Source organism: Salvelinus namaycush, chromosome 37 (genome assembly GCF_016432855.1).
Source record: "Salvelinus namaycush isolate Seneca chromosome 37, SaNama_1.0, whole genome shotgun sequence".
Taxonomy (NCBI): Eukaryota; Metazoa; Chordata; class Actinopteri; order Salmoniformes; family Salmonidae; genus Salvelinus; species Salvelinus namaycush.
Genome location: NC_052343.1, coordinates 18,434,357 through 18,455,613, shown reverse-complemented (window position 1 = coordinate 18,455,613; position 21,257 = coordinate 18,434,357). Strand labels below are relative to the sequence as shown.

At 43.9% G+C, this 21,257-nt stretch overlaps 1 protein-coding gene across 1 annotated transcript; it reads left to right on the top strand.

Annotated features, from left to right (window-relative positions):
• Positions 1-776: 776 nt before the first annotated feature.
• On the top strand, positions 777-17,325 carry LOC120031195 (valine--tRNA ligase-like). Its single transcript, XM_038976835.1, has 30 exons — positions 777-840; positions 1,766-2,115; positions 2,351-2,494; positions 3,021-3,219; positions 7,142-7,269; positions 7,468-7,543; positions 7,685-7,785; positions 7,905-8,032; positions 8,338-8,502; positions 8,638-8,719; positions 8,904-9,023; positions 9,118-9,226; positions 9,381-9,469; positions 9,643-9,733; positions 9,851-9,975; positions 10,435-10,538; positions 10,717-10,875; positions 11,834-11,924; positions 12,032-12,137; positions 12,229-12,299; positions 12,472-12,597; positions 12,708-12,812; positions 14,554-14,701; positions 14,802-14,929; positions 15,138-15,293; positions 15,422-15,646; positions 15,778-15,889; positions 16,053-16,228; positions 16,404-16,553; positions 16,718-17,325. The coding sequence occupies exons 2-30, from the start codon at positions 1,768-1,770 to the stop codon at positions 16,784-16,786; spliced, it is 3,831 nt and encodes a 1,276-aa protein (XP_038832763.1). The 5' UTR covers positions 777-840; positions 1,766-1,767; the 3' UTR covers positions 16,787-17,325.
• Positions 17,326-21,257: the final 3,932 nt, after the last annotated feature.

The window sequence follows — 21,257 nt, the reverse complement described above, 5'->3', positions numbered from 1 at the left end:
GCAGGAGGGCTGGTAGTAGGGAGCGCGGAAACGGTTGTGGAGAATGTGATGGAGGCCTTTGGGCAGGACCAGAACTGTGGATGGTTTGGGTCTACAGAGATTGTTCATCAATAACATTGCAGATTTATTGCAAACCTTGAAAATTGTGTATCGTATTCTTATAAAGTATGTAAATATGCACCAGATAGCAAGAGAGAATTGATGGGTACACCGCAATGCCAAAGCCTCTAGCTAAGCTGTCTAACATAAACCCATAGTTAGGCACACAATGCATTTTCATATTTTTTTGCTCCCTAAAGTAGATGACTTCTTAGTTGTAAAGAAGCAGGATCCCAAAAGACTAAAGCTGAGATGAATGGTATATGTGTCATTAAGTGAAGCAGGGTAGCCCCATGGCCATTTGATCAATTACAATATGGTATTATTTTGGGGAAACATGCTTTCACTGTGTGAGTTCAAATGGTAATAGGTGTTAGAATTGATGTTACTTTATGAACTATATGCTTGCTTGATTAAAAAAGGATAATTGATTGATCACACCCACTCAGACTAATGCAATTTTTTAATTTGTCTATCAATATATTTTGCCTTAAAGCTGGATCGTTTTAATTTGCACATTCATAACACTGCAATAATTGGTCTGAGTGAGACTCTGGACAAATGTCATTGTCAATTTGGAAAAGGCATTCTTACAGACCGCCTTGGTGTGGCGGAAATGAATCTGACCAAAGAGTCCTTCGAACCAAACATGTGCGCCACATTGCGTCAGACGGCCGACTATTGTAATACGCTGCTTATCCGGAACTCATGAGTTGACGTCCCTTTCTTATTCATTCAAAGGTATGGACAACTTTTGCAAGTGCCATTTAGTTTAAAATTATGTATTATATCAAAAGTTTGTGTACGTAATTAATGGTGTAAGGCAGGCGAATAACTACCACTTTTTACGGTAAAAAGCAGAGGGATGGGGCTGGTGAAATGTAACAACTCTCAAGTTCATAGATGGAGCTATGGATGCAAGGACTGACCATTCATGATCTCAACATGATAGTTTAAAAAATAATTGGGGGCTATACCGTGTTTGTTTACATTTAGCTAACGTTACTTTGTTTACAAACATTGGAGTAAAACAAGCTTATATTTTGGGTTCTGATGGCGTACGACCATTGAACGAAGCTCATGAGGCATTTAGCTATGTTATATTTGTCAAGAATGAATGGGTACATATCATTTATTTACAATGGATATAGCACCTGCATATTGTCCCTTTTAACGTTACAGCTTGCCAAAGCTGATGATTAGCTAACCGACTAAACTCCGCTCATAAACTTCCTTCACCATAGAGTGGAGTTTAGTCCGCTAATGGTTAAGTTAGCTAGCTAGCCTGTTAGCATGTATTTTCTGTTTGACAGGTTAGTTGCACTAGAAAATATTGCATGAGTCGATGCATAGCTATCTGCGCAGATCTCTGTTTGTGGAACTGTCTGTTTACTTACCATATTTTTAGCTAACGTTAGCGTTTGTTACTTGCAAGAGATGTCACGTTAGTATAGCATAACTTAAGTTAGCATAAACAAACATGCCCAAAACAGTAACGGTACTGCCGACTGTTATGTAGCTAGCCTGCTAGTTTTAGCTGAGATTGGATGACTTGTGAAGTGGTTTGCATCCAATAGTCTGTACTATTTCACGAAGCATTATATTTTGCCAGCCATTATATTGTCTGACACACCCATCTCCGTCATCATTCTCCCCCCTCTCCTAGGGATGGCTTCCCTCTACGTCTCCCCCCATCCTGATGACTTCAGGAGCCTCATGGCCCTGGTCGCTGCAGAGTTCTGCCCCTCTCGGCCCTGCACACTCATAGAGGACCCTCCTGCTTCCCTGGCCCTGTGCTCTCGCCCCGGCTTGGTGCTGGACTCTGGGGGAGGTGAGGTGCTCTCTGGGGCCAGTGCTGTTGCATGGTACCTAGCCTCTCAGGGGAAGAGGACCGGATCGAATGCTAAGCAGGAGAGCCAGGTGTGGCAGTGGCTCAGCTTTGCAGACAATGAGCTGACTCCTGTGTCCTGTGCTGTGGTGTTCCCACTGCTGGGGGTGATGGGAGTGGATAAGAAGGTGAGGGAGAGGGGTCTCACCACTGGCAGCAACCCATGCAGTCACAAACACAAATAGGAGTATAATGGTGAATATTTGCTTAATTTCAAATTAATGTTAGTATGGGAGTGATTGAACAATGACAAAGCAAGTAGAGGGAACACTAATCTGGAATATAACACAGCCCAAGACAAATTCCTGTGTTAACAATGTTGATTACCAATTGTTTTTTCTGATTCTGATTTTTCTGATGCAGCTTCAGCAGAGTTCTCATGCTGAGATGATGCGCGTGCTAAACGTTCTAGATAAGAACCTGGAGCCTAGAACATTCCTGGTGGGAGACAGCCTCACTCTGGCCGACATCGCTGTGGCAACCGCAGCACTCCTGCCCTTCAAATACGTGAGCCAAATCTTTGTTAACATTTATCTTATATGTATATCCTCTTCCTCATTCTTTAAAGTTAGGAAGAAGTGAAAGTACTTGTCTTCTGTTAACAGACTGTCTGGTAAGTGAGTGCTGGGTTGTATTTATTACGTCTTGCAACAGAACCTGTTTACCGTTTAAGAACTAAATGGAAGCAAATGGAGCAAGCAGAACAAAACGGGGGGCCTACCTGCGTTTGTCCTATAGAAACACTAGTTTTCGTTGTATAAAACGTTTTCCATTTGGAGTAAACCGTTTCTCTTGCAAAACGTTTTGCAACAGAATCGGCGTAATGAATACACCCCAGTTGTACTGTAAAGCTGACGTCACACAAAGCAATCCGTATGCAATTTCTGTTGCAGATTGCAAATGAAATCATCTCAAGCAACTTTGGTGATACGTAAAGCAACTCGACTGAAATTGCATGCAACATCCAATGTAAGATCTTCCTGTTTCACATTGTTTGAACTCCAATAACATTCCTCTTATTATGTCATACTAGGCCTTGGAGCCATCCAACAGGAAAGCCCTGACGAACGTGACCAGGTGGTTTCTGACCTGTGTCAACCAGCCTCAGTTTGTCAAGGTCCTGGGACAGATCTCTCTGTGTGAGAAGATGGTGCCCGTCACATCCAAACCCAGTGTTGCTCCTGTTCCTGCTGCTAACGCTAATCCAACTGCTGATGCCAACGCTGCCAGTGGTAAGAGGCTTAGGCCATGTCTTTGACTGTGAGAAACTCGTCTGGTAGTATGTGTTAAAGACGCACTATGCAGAAATTGCTCCCCCATTTTCTGGTTGCTAAGATTCTAATAGTGCGCCTAATTTCAGTTTGTATAACATAACAAGCAAGTATAGTGTAGAGAATCATTGTACCATCTAAACCCCTGTGAAATATATATTTTCCATAACCAAAAATATTGTATTTTCAGCTGTTTGAATCTGGTGTACAAAAACCGAAAGTAAAAGACGCAAAAACTAAACTTGAGAACGGGAAGCATAGAAATAGTGAAAGTAGAACAGATCTACCACTTCTTAAACATGCTTTCAATGAGAATGGCAGATCTATAACACACATTTCTATGTGAATTTGGTTGGGTCGCCCAAAAAGTTACGTTGCAGCTTTAAGAATTTGCAAACAATATGGAATCAATAAAATGACAAACAGCTTCAGTTCGATTGTATATTGCAATAAAACAATTATAATAATTGTGAGTTGACTCGTATACCTGCAAAGTTGCTTGAGATGATGACATTTGCAACCTGGAAATGCAAGAGAAATTCTTGCCAAGTTTCTTTGTGTGAGATCAGTTTAGATTGAAGAATAACTTTATTATCCTGAAGACCAACGGTGTCTTCTTGTCAAGCTGAATGGCAAACCCGTTTGTTTTCACTACATTTGGCATCTTATCAGTTAGTTATATCAGAGGAATATTTTCTGGATACATAGCAGCATGAGTGACTCCGTGAGTGTGTGTGTGTGTCAGCTTGAGTTTGTTTGAGTGTGTGTGTTATGAGAATTTCGTTATCAATGTTCATAAACTTCAATTAATCTACTCAGTCTGCAACCCAGAGTTTGTAAGGTTCTGGTTTAAATGAAACAGACAGATTTCCCAGCTTACAATAGTCAAAACGTTTATTCACGAGAGCACTCTGAAGTCCATTATACAAAGACATCCATTTTATACCTTGCTCCTTACTTACGCACATACTTCCACACAAACAGTAGATATCCTACGCAAATACATACACACGAACAGTAGGTGAGTTGTATCCTTCTCCAGAGTTCTCACCCCTGTGTATCACTACCCAGCCGAATCATATGAATTTCTATCATATCAGTGTGTTATTCTCAGAAGTGTGTTCTCTCGACCCCAAAACAAAAAAGATCACATGCAAATTAGATGAAATACAGAATGCATTTGAATCATATTACACAAATCTGTACAAGCAACCAGAGAAGGCAGATGCACAGACAATAGAGCACTTTTTGAACTCACTTGATCTCCCCTCAATTGGGACAGAGCAAAATGATAGGCTAACTTTAGAAATATCCACCGAATAAATTAATAAAGCAATATCTCAACAAAAAGTCAACAAGTCTCCAGGCACTGATGGCTTCCCTTCAGAATGGTTCAAGACCTTGAGAGAACAATTAGCACCTCTACTTAAGGCCTGTTTTAACTGGACTCTGAGGGAGGGGGGTCTCCCACCGTCATGGAGAGAGGCCATCATATCTGTAATCCCAAAAGAGGGTAAAAATAAGAAAGAATGCAGTTCATATAGACCTATCGCAATTCTTAACACAGATTATAAACTATATGCATCAATAATAGCCAAAAGAATGGAGAACATAATCCCAGAATTGATTGACGGAGATCAAACTGGTTTCATACAAAATAGGCAGACACAGGACAATATAAGGAGAACACTACATGTCATGGACCACATTACTCAGAATAAGACAAGTGCAATATTAATCAGTCTAGATGCAGAAAAAGCATTTGATTCAGTGGGATGGGATTACTTATTCCAAGTTATGGAAAGATTTGGTTTCAACAAAGAAGTGATACAGTGCATCAAAACACTGTATTCATGTCCGACCGCTAGAATAAAGATAAATGGACATTTGACACGAACGATAAAATTAGAGCGAGGGGCAAGACAAGTCTGTAATCTTTCACCCACGCTCTTCTCCTTGTACCTCGAACCATTAGCACAGGCAATAAGACAGGACCCAACCTTAGAGGGAATAACAATAAGAGACAGTGAACATAAGATATGCATGTATGCTGATGACGTTCTGTTATTCCTTAAAGACCCAGGCTCAAGCGTACCTAGATTGATGGATGTTCTACAAACATTTGGAACATATTCAGGGTATGTGCTTAACGTACACAAGACCCAAGCCCTAGTATATAATTATACCCCACAGGAAGAGCTGAAGAGTAGGTATAACTTCACCTGGACCTCTTCATCCATTAAATATCTTGGAGTATACCTACCAAAAGATACACCCAAACTTTATTGCATGAATTACGATCACATCAACAAGAAAATATATGATGACCTAGACAGGTGGAACTCACTTCCCTTAGATCTTAGTAGTAGAATTGAAACAATCAAAATGAACATCCTGCCGAGGTTATTGTATTTGTTCCAATCACTGCCCATAGAAATCCCACCTAAACAGTTTAGGGAATGGGATAAACGGATATCAAGGTTTATCTGGAACAGTAAGAGACCAAGAACTAGATATACAACATTACAATTACCAAAAAACTGGGGGGTATGGCCTTACCAAACCTAAAAGATTATCATGTGTCAGCCCAATTGAGACCTCTGGTTTGTTGGTGCAATTCAGAATACGAATCCAAATGGAAAGACATCGAGACTACTTTGACAGGGATACCCATACAGTCAGTTTTGGGAAATAAGGACATGGTAAAAGAAATATACAATAGACAAAATCAGTGGATTCATTTCTCTCTGAAGACATGGTTTAGGGTAGTTAAGCAAAATAATTTAGACAGAGAGATCAAACTGCTGAGTTGGCCCGCATACGACCCCAGCTTCATCCCTGCAACTCAGGACAGCAGATTTAAACAATGGACGCAGAAAGGCATCACATCATTCAGTACAATTATAAGGAATGGGAACCTAGATAACTTCCAGGACTTAAGTAAAAAACATGATTTGGATAAACAAGATTTTTACAGATACCTACAAATCCGACACTATTTCTTAAGGGAGATAAAAGTGACTGACCCTCGAGCACCTCCAAAATTAATCCAAGTATTCACTAACGCATACAACTTGGGGAGTAACAAAAAAACGATTTCAAATCTCTACTTGGGTATTCAATCCTCAAAGAAACATTCTACAAACTATATTAAAAAGAAATGGAAGGAGGAACTTAACATAGAAATAACTGATGAAACATGGTTGAACATATTAGAGACTCAACAAAGCTCCACCAACTCAAGGTCATGGAGAGAATTCTGTTGGATGAATGTTATACGTTTCTTCATAACACCTAAACTGAAATCAAAACAGACTGGCTCACCACACCCTTGTTGGAGAGAATGCGGTCTATTGAGGGCGGACCACTCTCATATCTTTTGGTCCTGCCCCGCAATCGAAACTTACTGGGGAGAAATAAGATCTAACATTGGAAAAATAATGGGATTTGACATAGAACAAACATTAATTTCTTTGTACTTGGGTGAAATACCTGATAACTTACACGATAGAGAAAAGTACCTCTTGAAGGTCCTACTGGCAGCCAGTAAAAAGGCTATCACTAGGAAATGGCTACAAAAAGACCCTCCCACAGTGACACAATGGATAGACATTGTAGAAGAAATACACCACATGGAGCGTATGACCTTTGCTTTAAGAACTCAACAGGAGAGAGGTCAGGAATACTGGGGAAAATGGGTTTTGTACTTGGAAAAGGTCTAATTCAAAGATGCCAATGTAACTGATATGATGATGAAGGTATGAAGTGCACTGTAACTGCCAGATCTTTTTTGTTATTTTATTTTACTTTATTTGTACTTTCTTTGTGTTCCTACAATAAAAACAAAGTATATAAAAAAAAAGAAGTGTGTTCTCTCACTCAGGCAAACCAAAGACAGAAGCTCAGCTGAAGAAGGAGGCTAAAAACAGAGAGAAGCTGGAGAAGTTCCAAAAGAAGAAGGAGATGGAGGAGAAGAAAAAGCAAGAAAAGAAACTGGCACCCCCGACAGAGGTATGAAGATGGACAGGTGGCTGGTTCCATTTCTCATTTTCCCTGTTGCAAAGACCATTGCTGTGTGGATCAACTGGAACCCAACAAGATGATGATCCTTAAAGTATACTCCCTTTACAGTTTTTACAGCCTAGATAAGGTCATTCAGTAGGTGTCTTGCCAATAGGTCTCATCAGTCTCATTCTGGTCTCTCTCCAGAAAAAGGCCAAACCAGAGAAGAAGGACCTGGGAGTGATCTCATACGACGTCCCTACCCCTCCTGGAGAGAAAAAAGGTGCTTATTAACCATAGAATTAGGAATGTGAATAATTGAATAGGATCTCTGTTATTAACCATGTATAATCCACCACTCTCTCTATTATACTCAAGTGTGTGTGTGTGGTGAATATTAAACTCCTATCTCTCCCTGTGTCAGACGTCCTGAGCCCCCTGCCAGACTCGTACAGTCCTCAGTACGTGGAGGCAGCCTGGTACTCCTGGTGGGAGAAGCAGGGTTACTTCAAGCCTGAATACGGGGTGAGACTGTCACTCTCTTTATGTATTTCATAGTTTAGGCTTGTTTATGAAATGTGACATTTAACTAGCCCATGGCTGAGGTCATAATCAAGCTATTATGATGTTCTTATATTCTTCAGCGGAAGAGTATCAGTGAGCCGAATCCCCGTGGAGTGTTCATGATGTGTATCCCTCCGCCCAATGTGACGGGATCTCTTCACTTAGGCCATGCCCTAACCAATGCCATCCAGGACTGTCTGACCAGATGGTAATGGGATTCTCTATATGATTACACCAACCTGCTCTCTCCCTTTCTAGCAGTTTTTATTTTCACCTCCTTTCACCAGTCTCACTCTATATTCTTTCTACCAACCTCTCACACTCTTTCTTTCTCTCTAGCCATCTCTCTCGCTGTCTTGCTTTCTCTGTCTTGCTGTCATGACTCTACGTGTCCCACTTCACCTCTCTCAACATTCATGTCTTATCCCATTCTCAACATTCTGGAGTGCTGTAATCTAGTTCTGTCCTTATCGCAGTATAATGGTGCATTTCCTGTTTCCTCCCTCTCCCCAGGCACCGTATGCGTGGCGAGACGACCCTGTGGAACCCAGGCTGTGACCACGCGGGTATCGCCACCCAGGTGGTGGTGGAGAAAAAACTGATGAGGGAGAGGGGCATGAGCCGTCACGACCTGGGGAGAGACCAGTTCATCCAGGAGGTCTGGAAGTGGAAGAACCTGTGAGTAGAGGGAGAGGAAGGAGAAGAAGAGAGGGTTTCAAAAGAAAGAACAACAATAGAAGAGAAAGTAAGAGCTAGAGTTCCTCTCTTTCTTCCTCCCTCACCCTCTTTCTTCCTCCCTGCGCTGTGTTGTAGGAAGGGAGACCGTATTTACCACCAGCTGAAGAAGCTGGGTTCCTCTCTGGACTGGGACAGAGCCTGCTTCACCATGGACCCTGTGAGTTTACTATCATTTACATTACCTCACACTTTACGTTACATTACCTGTCACCTTTTACTGTGTCATCATGGACATCTTATGAGAGCTTTATTAGTCTAATACATAAAGTACCATGTCTAGACTGAGCGTTTACCAACGTTGTAATGTTCCCAACACTAAACTATTGTGACGCCCTCTCTAGAAACTGTCCTATGCAGTCCAGGAGGCGTTCATTTGTCTGCATGAGGACGGCGTGATCTACAGGAGCAAGAGGCTGGTCAACTGGTCCTGCACCCTCAACTCTGCCATCTCGGATATAGAGGTATGATTCTGTTGTGAAATGTTTTAAACCGTTTTTGAAACGTCCATTCTGTTGCATACCATAATGAACACTCCCATGATGCTGTATTGTCCAGGTGGATAAGAAGGAGCTGACTGGCAGGACTCTGCTGCCCGTGCCTGGCTACAAGGACAAAGTGGAGTTTGGAGTACTGGTCTCCTTCTCCTACAAGATAGAGGGATCAGGTAAGACAGAGAGAAAAGGGAGAATCATTTTGGGCTGGGGAGGTACAGGGACACGGCTTTATCTTGAGTGTTTCTGTCAATTATGTTAATTGATCTCACCCTTCCATTTTTTTCTCCCTCCCTCATTAAATGTCTCCCTTTGTCTCACTGTCAGATGAGGAGGTGATTGTGGCGACCACTCGTATAGAGACCATGCTGGGAGATTCTGCTGTGGCCGTCCACCCTGCCGACCCCAGATACCAGGTCTCTACAACTCACACACACACCCTGCCGTCTCTACAACCTTCCAATACATGCGTTCTTTGGAAAAATCTATGAAAGGTTATGCTTTCTTGACATTTTAAATGTTTTTTTGATGAATGTTTTTGTCATTCTAATTGAGAACTAACAGGTTTTGGTTTATCTGTGTCTCTCAGCACCTTAAAGGGAAGATGGTGCTTCATCCCTTCTGTGACAGGAAGATGCCCATCGTGTTTGATGAGTTTGTGGACGTCAACTTTGGAACGGGTACTAACCATGCTGTTTGGCCATGTGTCTGTCCTGGGCTAGTCTGGTGGCCCAAGGAATAGTGGGATACTGTTAGTTTGTATGGTTGAGATGTACGGAACCTTCTCTCTCCACTAGGTGCTGTGAAGATAACCCCAGCCCATGACCATAATGATTATGAGGTTGGAAACAGACACAACCTGGCCTTCATCAACATCCTGGATGAGAACGGCCTGCTCATCAATGTGCCGGCTCCATTCTTGGTACAGTACACTCCCACTACTTCTTCACCTGGTACAGTACACTCCCACTACTTCTTCACCTGGTACAGTACACTCCCACTACTTCTTCACCTGGTACAGTACACTCCCACTACTTCTTCACCTGGTACAGTACACTCCCACTACTTCTTCACCTGGTACAGTACACTCCCACTACTTCTTCACCTGGTACAGTACACTCCCACTACTTCTTCACCTGGTACAGTACACTCCCACTACTTCTTCACCTGGTACAGTACACTCCCACTACTTCTTCACCTGGTACAGTACACTCCCACTACTTCTTCACCTGGTACAGTACACTCCCACTACTTCTTCACCTGGTACAGTACACTCCCACTACTTCTTCCTTTTCCTCCTTGTTGTTCTGTTTGGTAACTTCCTCTCTGTTTTTCTCTGCCTACCTCCTCTCTCTCTCTCTCATCTCTCGCTCTCTCTCAGGGTATGAAACGTTTCGAAGCGAGGAAGGCTGTGCTGCAGGCTCTGAAGGACAGAGGCCAGTTCAAGGAGACCAAAGACAACCCCATGGTGGTGCCTGTCTGCAGGTGTACTACGATCAGTCCACATTACGAGCACATCAACACAGTCTAGTCAATGTGCATTCCTTTTTTCAGCTTCACGTGCATCTGTGGGCGAAATGTGGTCACGTCTGTGTCCAGGTGTGGGAGCGTGTTAGTGAGAGAATTTTGAATAGTATTGAATGTGAGTGTTTCTCCTCCCCAGTCGTTCTAAGGACATAGTGGAGCCCCTGCTGAAGCCTCAGTGGTATGTGGACTGTGCTGACATGGGCAAGCAGGCAGCTGACTCGGTCCGGGAGGGAAGACTCAAAATCATCCCAGACCACCACCATAAGACCTGGTTCAACTGGTTGGACAACATCAGGTAGGTTTACTCTGCACCTCTCCCAGTCCCTTCCTCTTTCTCCATCACCTCTATCCCCTCCATCCCCTCTATCACCTCCATTCCATCACTCTATCACCTCTATCCCCTCCATCCCCTCTATCACCTCTATCACTCCATCACCTCTATCCCCTCCATCCCCTCTATCACCTCCATTCCATCCCTCTATCACCTCTATCACCTCTATCACCTCCATCTCCTTTCTGGTTCTGTTTTCCTCTTCCTTCTATACCTCTCTTTTGTCCTCAGTCTTTCTCTTTCCTCGCTGTCCTTCCCGTTATACTCTTAAAAAATATATATATATTTTTTTTACCCCCTTTTTCTCCCCGATTTCGTGGTATCCAATTATTAGTAGTTACTGTATTGTCTCATCGCTACAACTCCCGTACGGGCTCGGGAGAGACGAAGGTCGAGAGCCATGCGTCCTCCGAAACACAACCCAACCCACTGCTTCTTATTAACACAGCGCGCCTCCAACCCGGAAGCCAGCCACACCAATGTGTCGGAGGAAACACTGTACACCTAGCGACCTGGTCAGCGTGCACTGCGCCCGGCCCGCCACAGGAGTCGCTAGTGTGCGATGAGACAAGGATATCCCTACCGGCCTAATCCGGACGACGCTAGGCCGATTGGACTTCCCGGTCGCGGCCGGCTGCGACAGAGCCTGGGCTCGAACCCCCCCGTTCTACTCTTTAATGTGCTCCATCTCTCTACGCATTAGAAGGTGACACCCCACACTCTCTCCATTATAGAAATAAAGTGTATTACAGATCCTGGTTAGATCTCTAGTTAAAAACGGTGAGCACCTCTACTCCAGCACCAAACCCCTTTTCTTCTTTAGTGTTTCATCTGTCACAAGTTGTGCTCAGGTTTCCTCACCCCTCTTATTTCTTACATATTCACTTGAACTCATCCCTCTCTCATTCTCCCTCCTTCCCAGGGACTGGTGTATCTCTCGTCAGCTGTGGTGGGGTCACAGGATCCCAGCCTACTTTGTCACCGTGAACGACCCTTCAGTCAAACCAGGAGAGGTGAGATCTGTTTCTCTCATTTTCTCTGTGTCATTTTAAGTCACACCTGTCCTAACAACCCGTGTCCCATCTCTCTGGCTTCCTTCTCCCTCCCTCCCGTCCTCTAGGACATGGATGGTCATTACTGGGTGAGTGGGAGGACAGAGGAGGAGGCCAGAGATAAAGCTGCCAAGCGCTTCAACGTCTCCACTGACAAGATCACCCTCAGACAGGGTAAGATCTTCTCTCAAATGATGATCATTTACAGTGGAATGGACTATTCTGCCAATTGCCCAGTGATTTTTGTTCACTTCCTGTGTTACAGATGAGGATGTCCTGGATACATGGTTCTCCTCTGGTATTTTCCCCTTCTCCATCTTCGGCTGGCCCAACGAGGTGAGGCTGTGTGTGTGGGTGCGTGTGTGTCTGAGGCTGTGTGTATATTAAAGTTAACATAAGTTTTCCATAGTTCCTGTCTTGACTATATTGAATGTGTGGGTAAGGTGTGTCTAGAGCTGAGTGAGTGATACCCTCTGTGTGTAATACATGTTGTCCTCTCTCTGTCCAGAACCAGGACCTGAGTGTGTTCTATCCAGGCAGCCTGCTGGAGACAGGTCATGACATCCTGTTCTTCTGGGTGGCCCGCATGGTGATGATGGGCCTCAAACTCACCGGCAAGCTGCCCTTCAAAGAGGTCCGGCTCATTTGGAAGTAATCACCTGCTGCCTCTGACAGGTGTAGCATGTCATTGATTACAGTGGGGACAGCCTGTATAGTAATGATAATGGCTGTGTTTGATACTAGGTGTACCTCCATGCGGTGGTGAGGGACGCCCACGGGAGGAAGATGAGCAAATCTCTGGGTAACGTCGTCGACCCTCTGGACGTCATCACAGGCATCTCTCTGGAGGTAACACACCATGTTCCCATGGGGGGTGTTGTACTGTCTGCTTTATTAAGCAGCTATTCCAGGCTTTATTGAGGCCATTTATCTGTCTCCTAGTGTTGCTCCCTCAAACTGAGCTGAGTAGGGTTTGGAGGTATCCACATTTCCTTACCGTCATACCGTTTCTGTACCATACTGGGGTATACAGTATTACTGGAAATGCACACAAGGGGCACAAAACAATTTAGGCAACAGGGATCTTGATCCAGGAGGGGATTGAATGTAACCAATAAGCTGTAACCAAGAAGCTTGATCTAGCCACAGCTAGCAAGTTAGTGAACCAATTGCACAGCTGGAGCCATGAGCTGGATATAATTTATTTGGCACATCTTAGGTTTCTTATAATTATACTTCTAGTTAAAAGCAGTGGCGTAGCACGCATCCCCCAGCTGAAATACCCCGGTATACAGTATAAACGGTATATCGCTCAAGCCTAGAGCTGAGTCAGCCCTCTAGAGCAGTGGCCACCAACCTTTTCTGAGTCAAGGTCACTTTCGTAGTCAAAAAGCAAGCCGATATCTACCGCTATGATTTTGAAGAAAAAAAAAACATTTAACCTAAAAACTATTCTGTAGGAATGAGGTTTGTGCAGTAGGCCTAATACATTATCACAGCATATTGGCCATATGCCTGGCTTGCCAATATAGTAATTCTCAGACCATATTATATTTAAAAAACTCAAGCTTTGATAACAAAATAGATCAGTTTTTTTTATACTGGACTATGGTACCTGCATCTATCTGATGGTCATGGTGCTTTCAAGACAACCGAAGAAGAAGAAAAAGAGGTCAAATCATGACATCAGTGATCTAGAAACGATTTTCCCAGACAGATCTCGTTTTCTTCCGAGTTCCCTGTTGTTTTGAACACTACATTAGTCTCAGGGGAGGGAGAGAGCAGCAGAGGGTCCGCCTCTCACGTCCCTGCTCTATTCCTCGATATTAAAATAGACATGATGAGCTGCTAATAATAATACAAATGCAGGGCTATCGAGACACTTGGCTACTAATTCATTGCAGCGCGAGGGGAAGTAGGGAGAAGAGCGTTTTTATGTTTTGTAATAGTGTTGAATAAAAACAGCGTTGACAGTACTGAATATAAATTTTGACATGAACTCATAAAAACAGCAGCTCTTTGCTGTATTCTGTGACAGTCGCTCTGTGGTCATAGTTTTATAAACTTGGTTTGGTTTGGATCAAACTTTGCTGTAACCGGGGTCGTGGAAGCTGTAGGCATGGTGATTTGAGCTATCTGAATGGCCAGCGCAATAAGCACACTAGATTTAGCCACAGTTCTTCCGGTGTGCTGGGTAGGCGGAGTGTGTCTTTTCAGACAAATGAAATGGTTCAAAATGGGAATACTTTGCCTACCCGGTGCGCGGTGCATCTGAATCAAGTGCACCTACCGCCAACAGCGCAACACTATTTTTTTTAAAGGAGCGCAAGCCTTTTTCTTTGGTGCTCGACTAGGAATGCCTTGAAGATTGTCCGGTTGGTGACCACTGCTCTACAGGGCTCTGGGGACAGGCAGCACATACTCTTACTATATCAGGTGGATTGAGGAACCAACAGTGTCTTGCTGCGTTGAATAAAAGTGTCATGCATTTATGTTGTCACATAGCTGTTGAACTGCAAGTGTGGTTAAGGGCCTAGAACGAAGCACCAGGACATAGATAGATGTCTCTGCTGACTCTGTGTGTGTGCAGGGTCTGTATGCCCAGCTGCAGGACAGTAATCTGGACCCAGTAGAGGTAGAGAAGGCCAAGCAGGGACAGAAGTCTGACTACCCCACTGGTATCCCAGAGTGTGGCACAGATGCCCTCCGCTTCGCCCTGTGTGCCTACACCAGCCAAGGTACACCACTCACTACTGCCATCTAGTGGTGTGGCTGTGTCATATTGCTATGGCTGGCATGCCATGTACACACCACCACTACCCTTTCTAACTCTCTCAGGCAGGGACATTAACATGGATGTGAATCGTATCCTTGGTTACCGTCACTTCTGTAACAAACTGTGGAATGCTGTGAAGTTTGCCATGAGAACGCTGGGAGACAACTTTGTTCCTTCAGAGAAAGCCCAGGTAAGAGACGGGTGACATCTCTACCATAGAATTTGTATCTATTCAGTGTGTGCTTACTGCAGTGTCATGCCCATGTAAATGAAGGAAAATAAAGTTGCTTAGAGAAAATGCTCTTAATTTGATAGTGAGTGAAAATGGGTCTTTGTATGATAAGATGGTATTTAGTTTTATATTTCTGTAAAATGTCCAATTCTCCTCCTCCTGTCAGCTGTGTGGGGAGGAGAGTGTGTCAGACCGGTGGATTCTGTCCCGTCTGTGTACTGCTGTGGGTCTGTGTAATGCAGGGTTCCAGGCCTACGACTTCCCAGCTATCACCACAGCCATCTACAACTTCTGGCTCTACGAGCTCTGTGACATCTATCTGGTGAGTCTGTTTGCCTGCGAGTGTGAAATGGTGTGTGTGTGGGATTAATATATTGCCACTCCTTAATTTCCTGCTCCCAACCGCCATCCTCGTCCCTTCCCCCTTCTCTACCTCGCTCACCGCTGCAGGAGAGTGTGAAGCCAGTGTTCTCCAGGGTGGAGGAGGACATTGGGTCTCAGAGCCAGGCTGTAGTCTGCAGACAGACCCTGTTCACCTGCCTGGAGACTGGCCTGCGTCTCCTAGCTCCCATAATGCCCTTCGTGGGCGAGGAGCTCTACCAGAGGTTGCCACGGCGACGATCCCAGGATGAATGTTCTAGTATCCATGTTACGCCCTACCCTGAGACTGAGGAGGTGAGGGAGGGAGAGATTTGAGGGATTGAACTTTATTGATACACTGAGTACACTATGTCAGTATAATGTGTTATATTGACTGTAATTTGTGGTTTGAGGTTGTCTGACCGTCGTCTCTGTGTGGTCTCTAGTTCTGCTGGCACAGTGAGGACGTGGACCGTCAGATGGAGTTTGTGATGACCGTGGTCCGGACCATCCGTTCACTCAGGGCCGACTACAACCTGACCAAGACACGCGCCGATTGTGAGTTCATACATGACCATAAGCACTGTACTATATTTACTACTTAGTTATAGCAAGGGTGTATGATTTAGTCAGAATTGGCATGATTATCTACTTTGGTGACTAGAAGGAACACTTCTCATAGTTTTGTTTTACATAACCATATTATACCCCTTCCCCCCAGGCTACCTTCAGTGTATAGACAGTGAGACAATGTCTCTGGTGGAGCAGTACAGTCTGCAGATCCAGACCCTGTCTCTTTCCCAGACCATCCAGCCCGTCCCAGCCACCGGGGCCGTCCCAGAGGGCTGTGCTGTGGCCATTGCCTCCGATAGATGCACCGTCCACCTCATGCTCAAGGTAAGAGGTCTATTTTACGGGCTTCAACCGCACATTATTCTGTGTTGTGATTAGTATACACTGTTAGCCAGAGTCATCTGATGACTGTGTGCCAAACAGACATCTGTGAAATTTAGTTTCACTTTTTCCACAACTACGTTTCCTTTTCTTTTCTCCTCGTTAATCTCTCTCCCAGGGTCTGATAGACTTGGAGAAGGAGGTGGCCAAGCTGACTGTGAAGAAGGGAGAGCTGGAGAAACAGATGGATAAACTGAGAGAAAAGATGGATAAGAGTGACTACAAGGAGAAGGTGCCTGTTAAAGTACAGGAGCTGGACGCTGAGAAGGTAAGGAGGGATGTGGTAGAATGTTATTACTCAGGTTTTAGTTTTGGAACGTGGGGCATTCCCACAGTAAAGACGTTTTGCTTGGCTCTGCTTGTGAAGTGAGATTATCAGCCGCTTCTGAAGTGTGTGGTGACCTGTGATACTGCTCTCTAACCCTCTTCCAGCTGCGTCAGAGCCAGACGGAGCTGGAGAAAGCAACGGAAGCCATAGACAACTTCAAGAGAATGGTGTAACCTCTCCTCGTCCCCTTTTACAAAATTTCGTGAGCTCCAACAGTATTGTGACAGTGACTTATTTTGTTTTGGCTCTGTACTCCAGCACATTGGATTTGAAATTATACAATGACGACAGGTTAAAGTGCAGACGTTTAGATTTAATTTGAGGGTATTTTCATCCATATCGGGTGAACGCCACCATGATTGAGAAATTTAGACGTACATATGACTTGTGCCTAACTTTCATCATTATACGCAATCATGGTAGAATCCATATTAAATGTTCTATTCTTATTTACAATAAGTGACTCCAAAATGAGACCATTAATTTCTATTGGGCGCAAAATATTCTGAAACACAACCCCCCCCCCCCCAAAAAAAGTGCTGTCATTTCTAAACGGTTCACCCAATATGAATGAAAATACTGAAGTTAAAGCTGACAGTCTGTACTTTGTTCCAAAACAACAATTTCACTGTGTTCCCCTTCCTGTTGTCATGTCTAAGTACTATGTCACAAAGGATTCTCTGGAGGAAGTGAATAAAGACCTTAGACAGGCTGGGATCTCTGTTCTTTCTTTGATGTCCTTGCTGCCATTCTTGTGCATTCTACTCCTTTGGTGAAATTATTAGGTCCAGGAGTTTTTCCTGAGGATGTGACCTGACCTGGAACTTTGAGTTATGGTCAGGAAAAAAAAATGTAAGATCGCAGTTTCATAAATAAATGTTAACATTTTATTTAACATTAAGAGCATTATCAGGATACAGCTTTGTTCATAAGTGTCCACAAAAAGTAGATCTTTGCTCAAAGCCAATTTGGAATAACTGTTTCAGTTTTTTTTAAATGCAGCCAGAGGGAGAGAAGACCTCTTATTCATTTAAGATGCATCTTTCCTTCCTTGTAGTAGTGTAATCAAAGGCAATAGGATAGAGCCTTTTTAAAATCTAATTACCTAGAGATCAATGGTTACTTCATGGAAGGAAGCATTTTAAATATCTAGTTCTCATAGTACCAGATGCTTCTTGAGGACGGCAGTGTATATTTAAGCAATAAGGCCCGAGGGGGGTGTGGTACACGGTCAATATACCACAGTTAAGGGCTGTTCTTTTGTACGATGCAATGCGGAGTTCCGGGATACAGCCCTTAGCTGTGGTATATTGGCCATATCACAACCCCCCGATTTGCCATTATAAACTGGTTACCAATGTAATTAGAGCAGTAAAAATAAATGTCTGATATACCAGGGCTGGAACCACCCAGTTTATAAATATGAACAAAGCCATTACAACACAGAACCCAAACCAGCTGCATGCGTGCGCACATTTATTTTGTTCCCCCACACCAAACATCAAAACAAACTGAACAACATGTCTCTGGACCTACTCACTGCCACAGTCATACTCTGGACCTAGTTTTGTCCCATGGAATAAATGTTGTAGATCTTAATGTTTTTCCTCAATCCTGGACTATCGGACCACCATTTTATTACGTTTGCAATCGCAACAAATAATCTGCTCAGACCCCAACCAAGGAGCATCAAAAGTCGTGCTATAAATTCTCAGACAACACAAATTCCTTGATGCCCTTCCAGACTCCTGCCTACCCAAGGACGTCAGAGAACAAAAATCAGTTAACCACCTAACTGAGGAACTCAATTTAACCTTGCGCAATACCCTAGATGCAGTTGCACCCCTAAAAACGAAAAACATTTGTCATAAGAAACTAGCTCCCTGGTATACAGAAAATACCCGAGCTCTGAAGCAAGCTTCCAGAAAATTGGAACGGAAATGGCGCCACACCAAACTGGAAGTCTTCCGACTAGCTTGGAAAGACAGTACCGTGCAGTATCGAAGAGCCCTCACTGCTGCTCGATCAATTTAATTGAGGAAAACAAGAACAATCCAAAATTTATTTTTGATACTGTTGCAAAGCTAACTAAAAAGCAGCATTCCCCAAGAGAGGATGGCTTTCACTTCAGCAGTAATAAATTCATGAACTTCTTTGAGGTAAAGATCATGATCATTAGAAAGCAAATTACGGACTCCTCTTTAAATCTGCGTATTCCTCCAGGGCTTAGCTGTCCTGGATCTGCACAGCTCTGCCAGGGCCTGGGATCGGGAGAGACACTTAAGTGTTTTAGTGCTATATCTCTTGACACAATGATGAAAATAATCATGGCCTCTAAACCGTCAAGCTGCATACTGGATCCTATTCCAACTAAACTACTGAAAGAGCTGCTTCATGTGCTTGGCCCTCCTATGTTGAACATAATAAACGGCTCTCTATCCACCGGATGTGTACCAAACTCACTAAAAGTGGCAGTAATAAAGCCTCTCTTGAAAAAGCCAAACCTTGACCCGGAAAATATAAAAAACTATCGGCCTATATCGAATCTTCCATTCCTCTCAAAAAAAATTGAAAAAGCTGTTGCGTAGCAACTCACTGCCTTCCTGAAGACAAACAATGTATACGAAATGCTTCAGTCTGGTTTTAGACCCCATCATAGCACTGAGACTGCACTTGTGAAGGTGGTAAATGACCTTTTAATGGCGTCAGACCGAGGCTCTGCATCTGTCCTCGTGCTACTAGACCTTAGTGCTGCCTTTGATACCATCGATCACCACATTCTTTTGGAGAGACTGGAAACCCAAATTGGTCTACACGGACAAGTTCTGGCCTGGTTTAGATCTTATCTGTCGGAAAGATATCAGTTTGTCTCTGTGAATGGTTTGTCCTCTGACAAATCAACTGTACATTTCGGTGTTCCTCAAGGTTCCGTTTTAGGACCACTATTGTTTTCACTATATATTTTACCTCTTGGGGATGTTATTCGAAAACATGTTAACTTTCACTGCTATGCGGATGACACACAGCTGTACATTTCAATGAAACATGGTGAAGCCCCAAAATTGCCCTCGCTAGAAGCCTGCGTTTCAGACATAAGGAAGTGGATGGCTGAAAACATTCTACTTTTAAACTCGGACAAAACAGAGATGCTTGTTCTAGGTCCCAAGAAACAAAGAGATCTTCTGTTAAATCTGACAATCTTGATGGTTGTAAAGTCATCTCAAATAAAACTGTGAAGGACCTCGGCGTTACTCTGGACCCTGATCTCTCTTTTGACGAACATATCAAGACTGTTTCAAGGACAGCTTTTTTCCATCTACGTAACATTGCAAAAATCTGAAATTTTCTGTCCAAAAATGATGCAGAAAAATTAATCCATGCATTTGTTACTTCTAGGTTAGACTACTGCAATGCTCTACTTTCCGGCTACCCGGATAAAGCACTAAATAAACTTCAGTTAGTGCTAAATACGGCTGCTAGAATCCTGACTAGAACCAAGAAATTTGATCATATTACTCCAGTGCTAGCTTCCCTACACTGGCTTCCTGTTAAGGCAAGGGCTGATTTCAAGGTTTTACTGTTAACCTATAAAGCGTTACATGGGCTTGCTCCTACCTATCTTTCCGAGTTGGTCCTGCCGTACATACCTACACGTACGCTACGGTCACAAGACGCAGGCCTCCTAATTGTCCCTAGAATTTCTAAGCAAACAGCTGGAGGCAGGGCTTTCTCCTATAGATCTCCATTTTTATGGAATGGTCTGCCTACCCATGTGAGAGACGCAGACTCGGTCTCAACCTTTAAGTCTTTACTGAAGACTTATCTCTTCAGTAGGTCATATGATTGAGTGTAGTCTGGCCCAGGAGTGTGAAGGTGAACGGAAAGGCTCTGGAGCAACGAACCGCCCTTGCTGTCTCTGTCTGGCCGGTTCCCCTCTCTCCACTGGGATTCTCTGCCTCTAACCCTATTACAGGAGCTGAGTCACTGGCTTACTGGTGCTCTTTCATGCCGTCCCTAGGAGGGGTGCGTCACTTGAGTGGGTTGAGTTACTGACGTGATCTTCCTGTCTGGGTTGGCACCCCCCCTTGGTTTGTGCTGTGGTGGAGATCTTTGTGGGCTATACTCGGCCTTGTCTCAGGATTGTAAGTTGGTGGTTGAAGATATCCCTCTAGTGGTGCGGGGGCTGTGCTTTGGCAAAGTGGGTGGGGTTATATCCTTCCTGTTTGGCCCTGTCCGGGGGTATCATCGGATGGGGCCACAGTGTCTCCTGACCCCTCCTGTCTCAGCCTCCAGTATTTATGCTGCAGTAGTTTATGTGTTGGGGGGCTAGGGTCAGTTGGTTATATCTGGAGTACCTCTCCTGTCTTATCCAGTGTCCTGTGTGAATTTAAGTATGCTCCCTCTAATTCTCTCCTTCTCTCTTTCTTTCTCTCTCTCGGAGGAACTGAGCCCTAGGACCATACGTCAGGACTACCGGGCATGATGACTCCTTGCTGTCCCCAGTCCACCTGGCCTTGCTGCTGTTCCAGTTTCAACTGTTCTCCCTGCGGTTATGGAACCCCTACCTGTCCCAGACCTGCTGTTTTCAACTCTTAATGATCGGCTATGAAAAGCCAACTGACATTTAATCCTGATTATTATTTG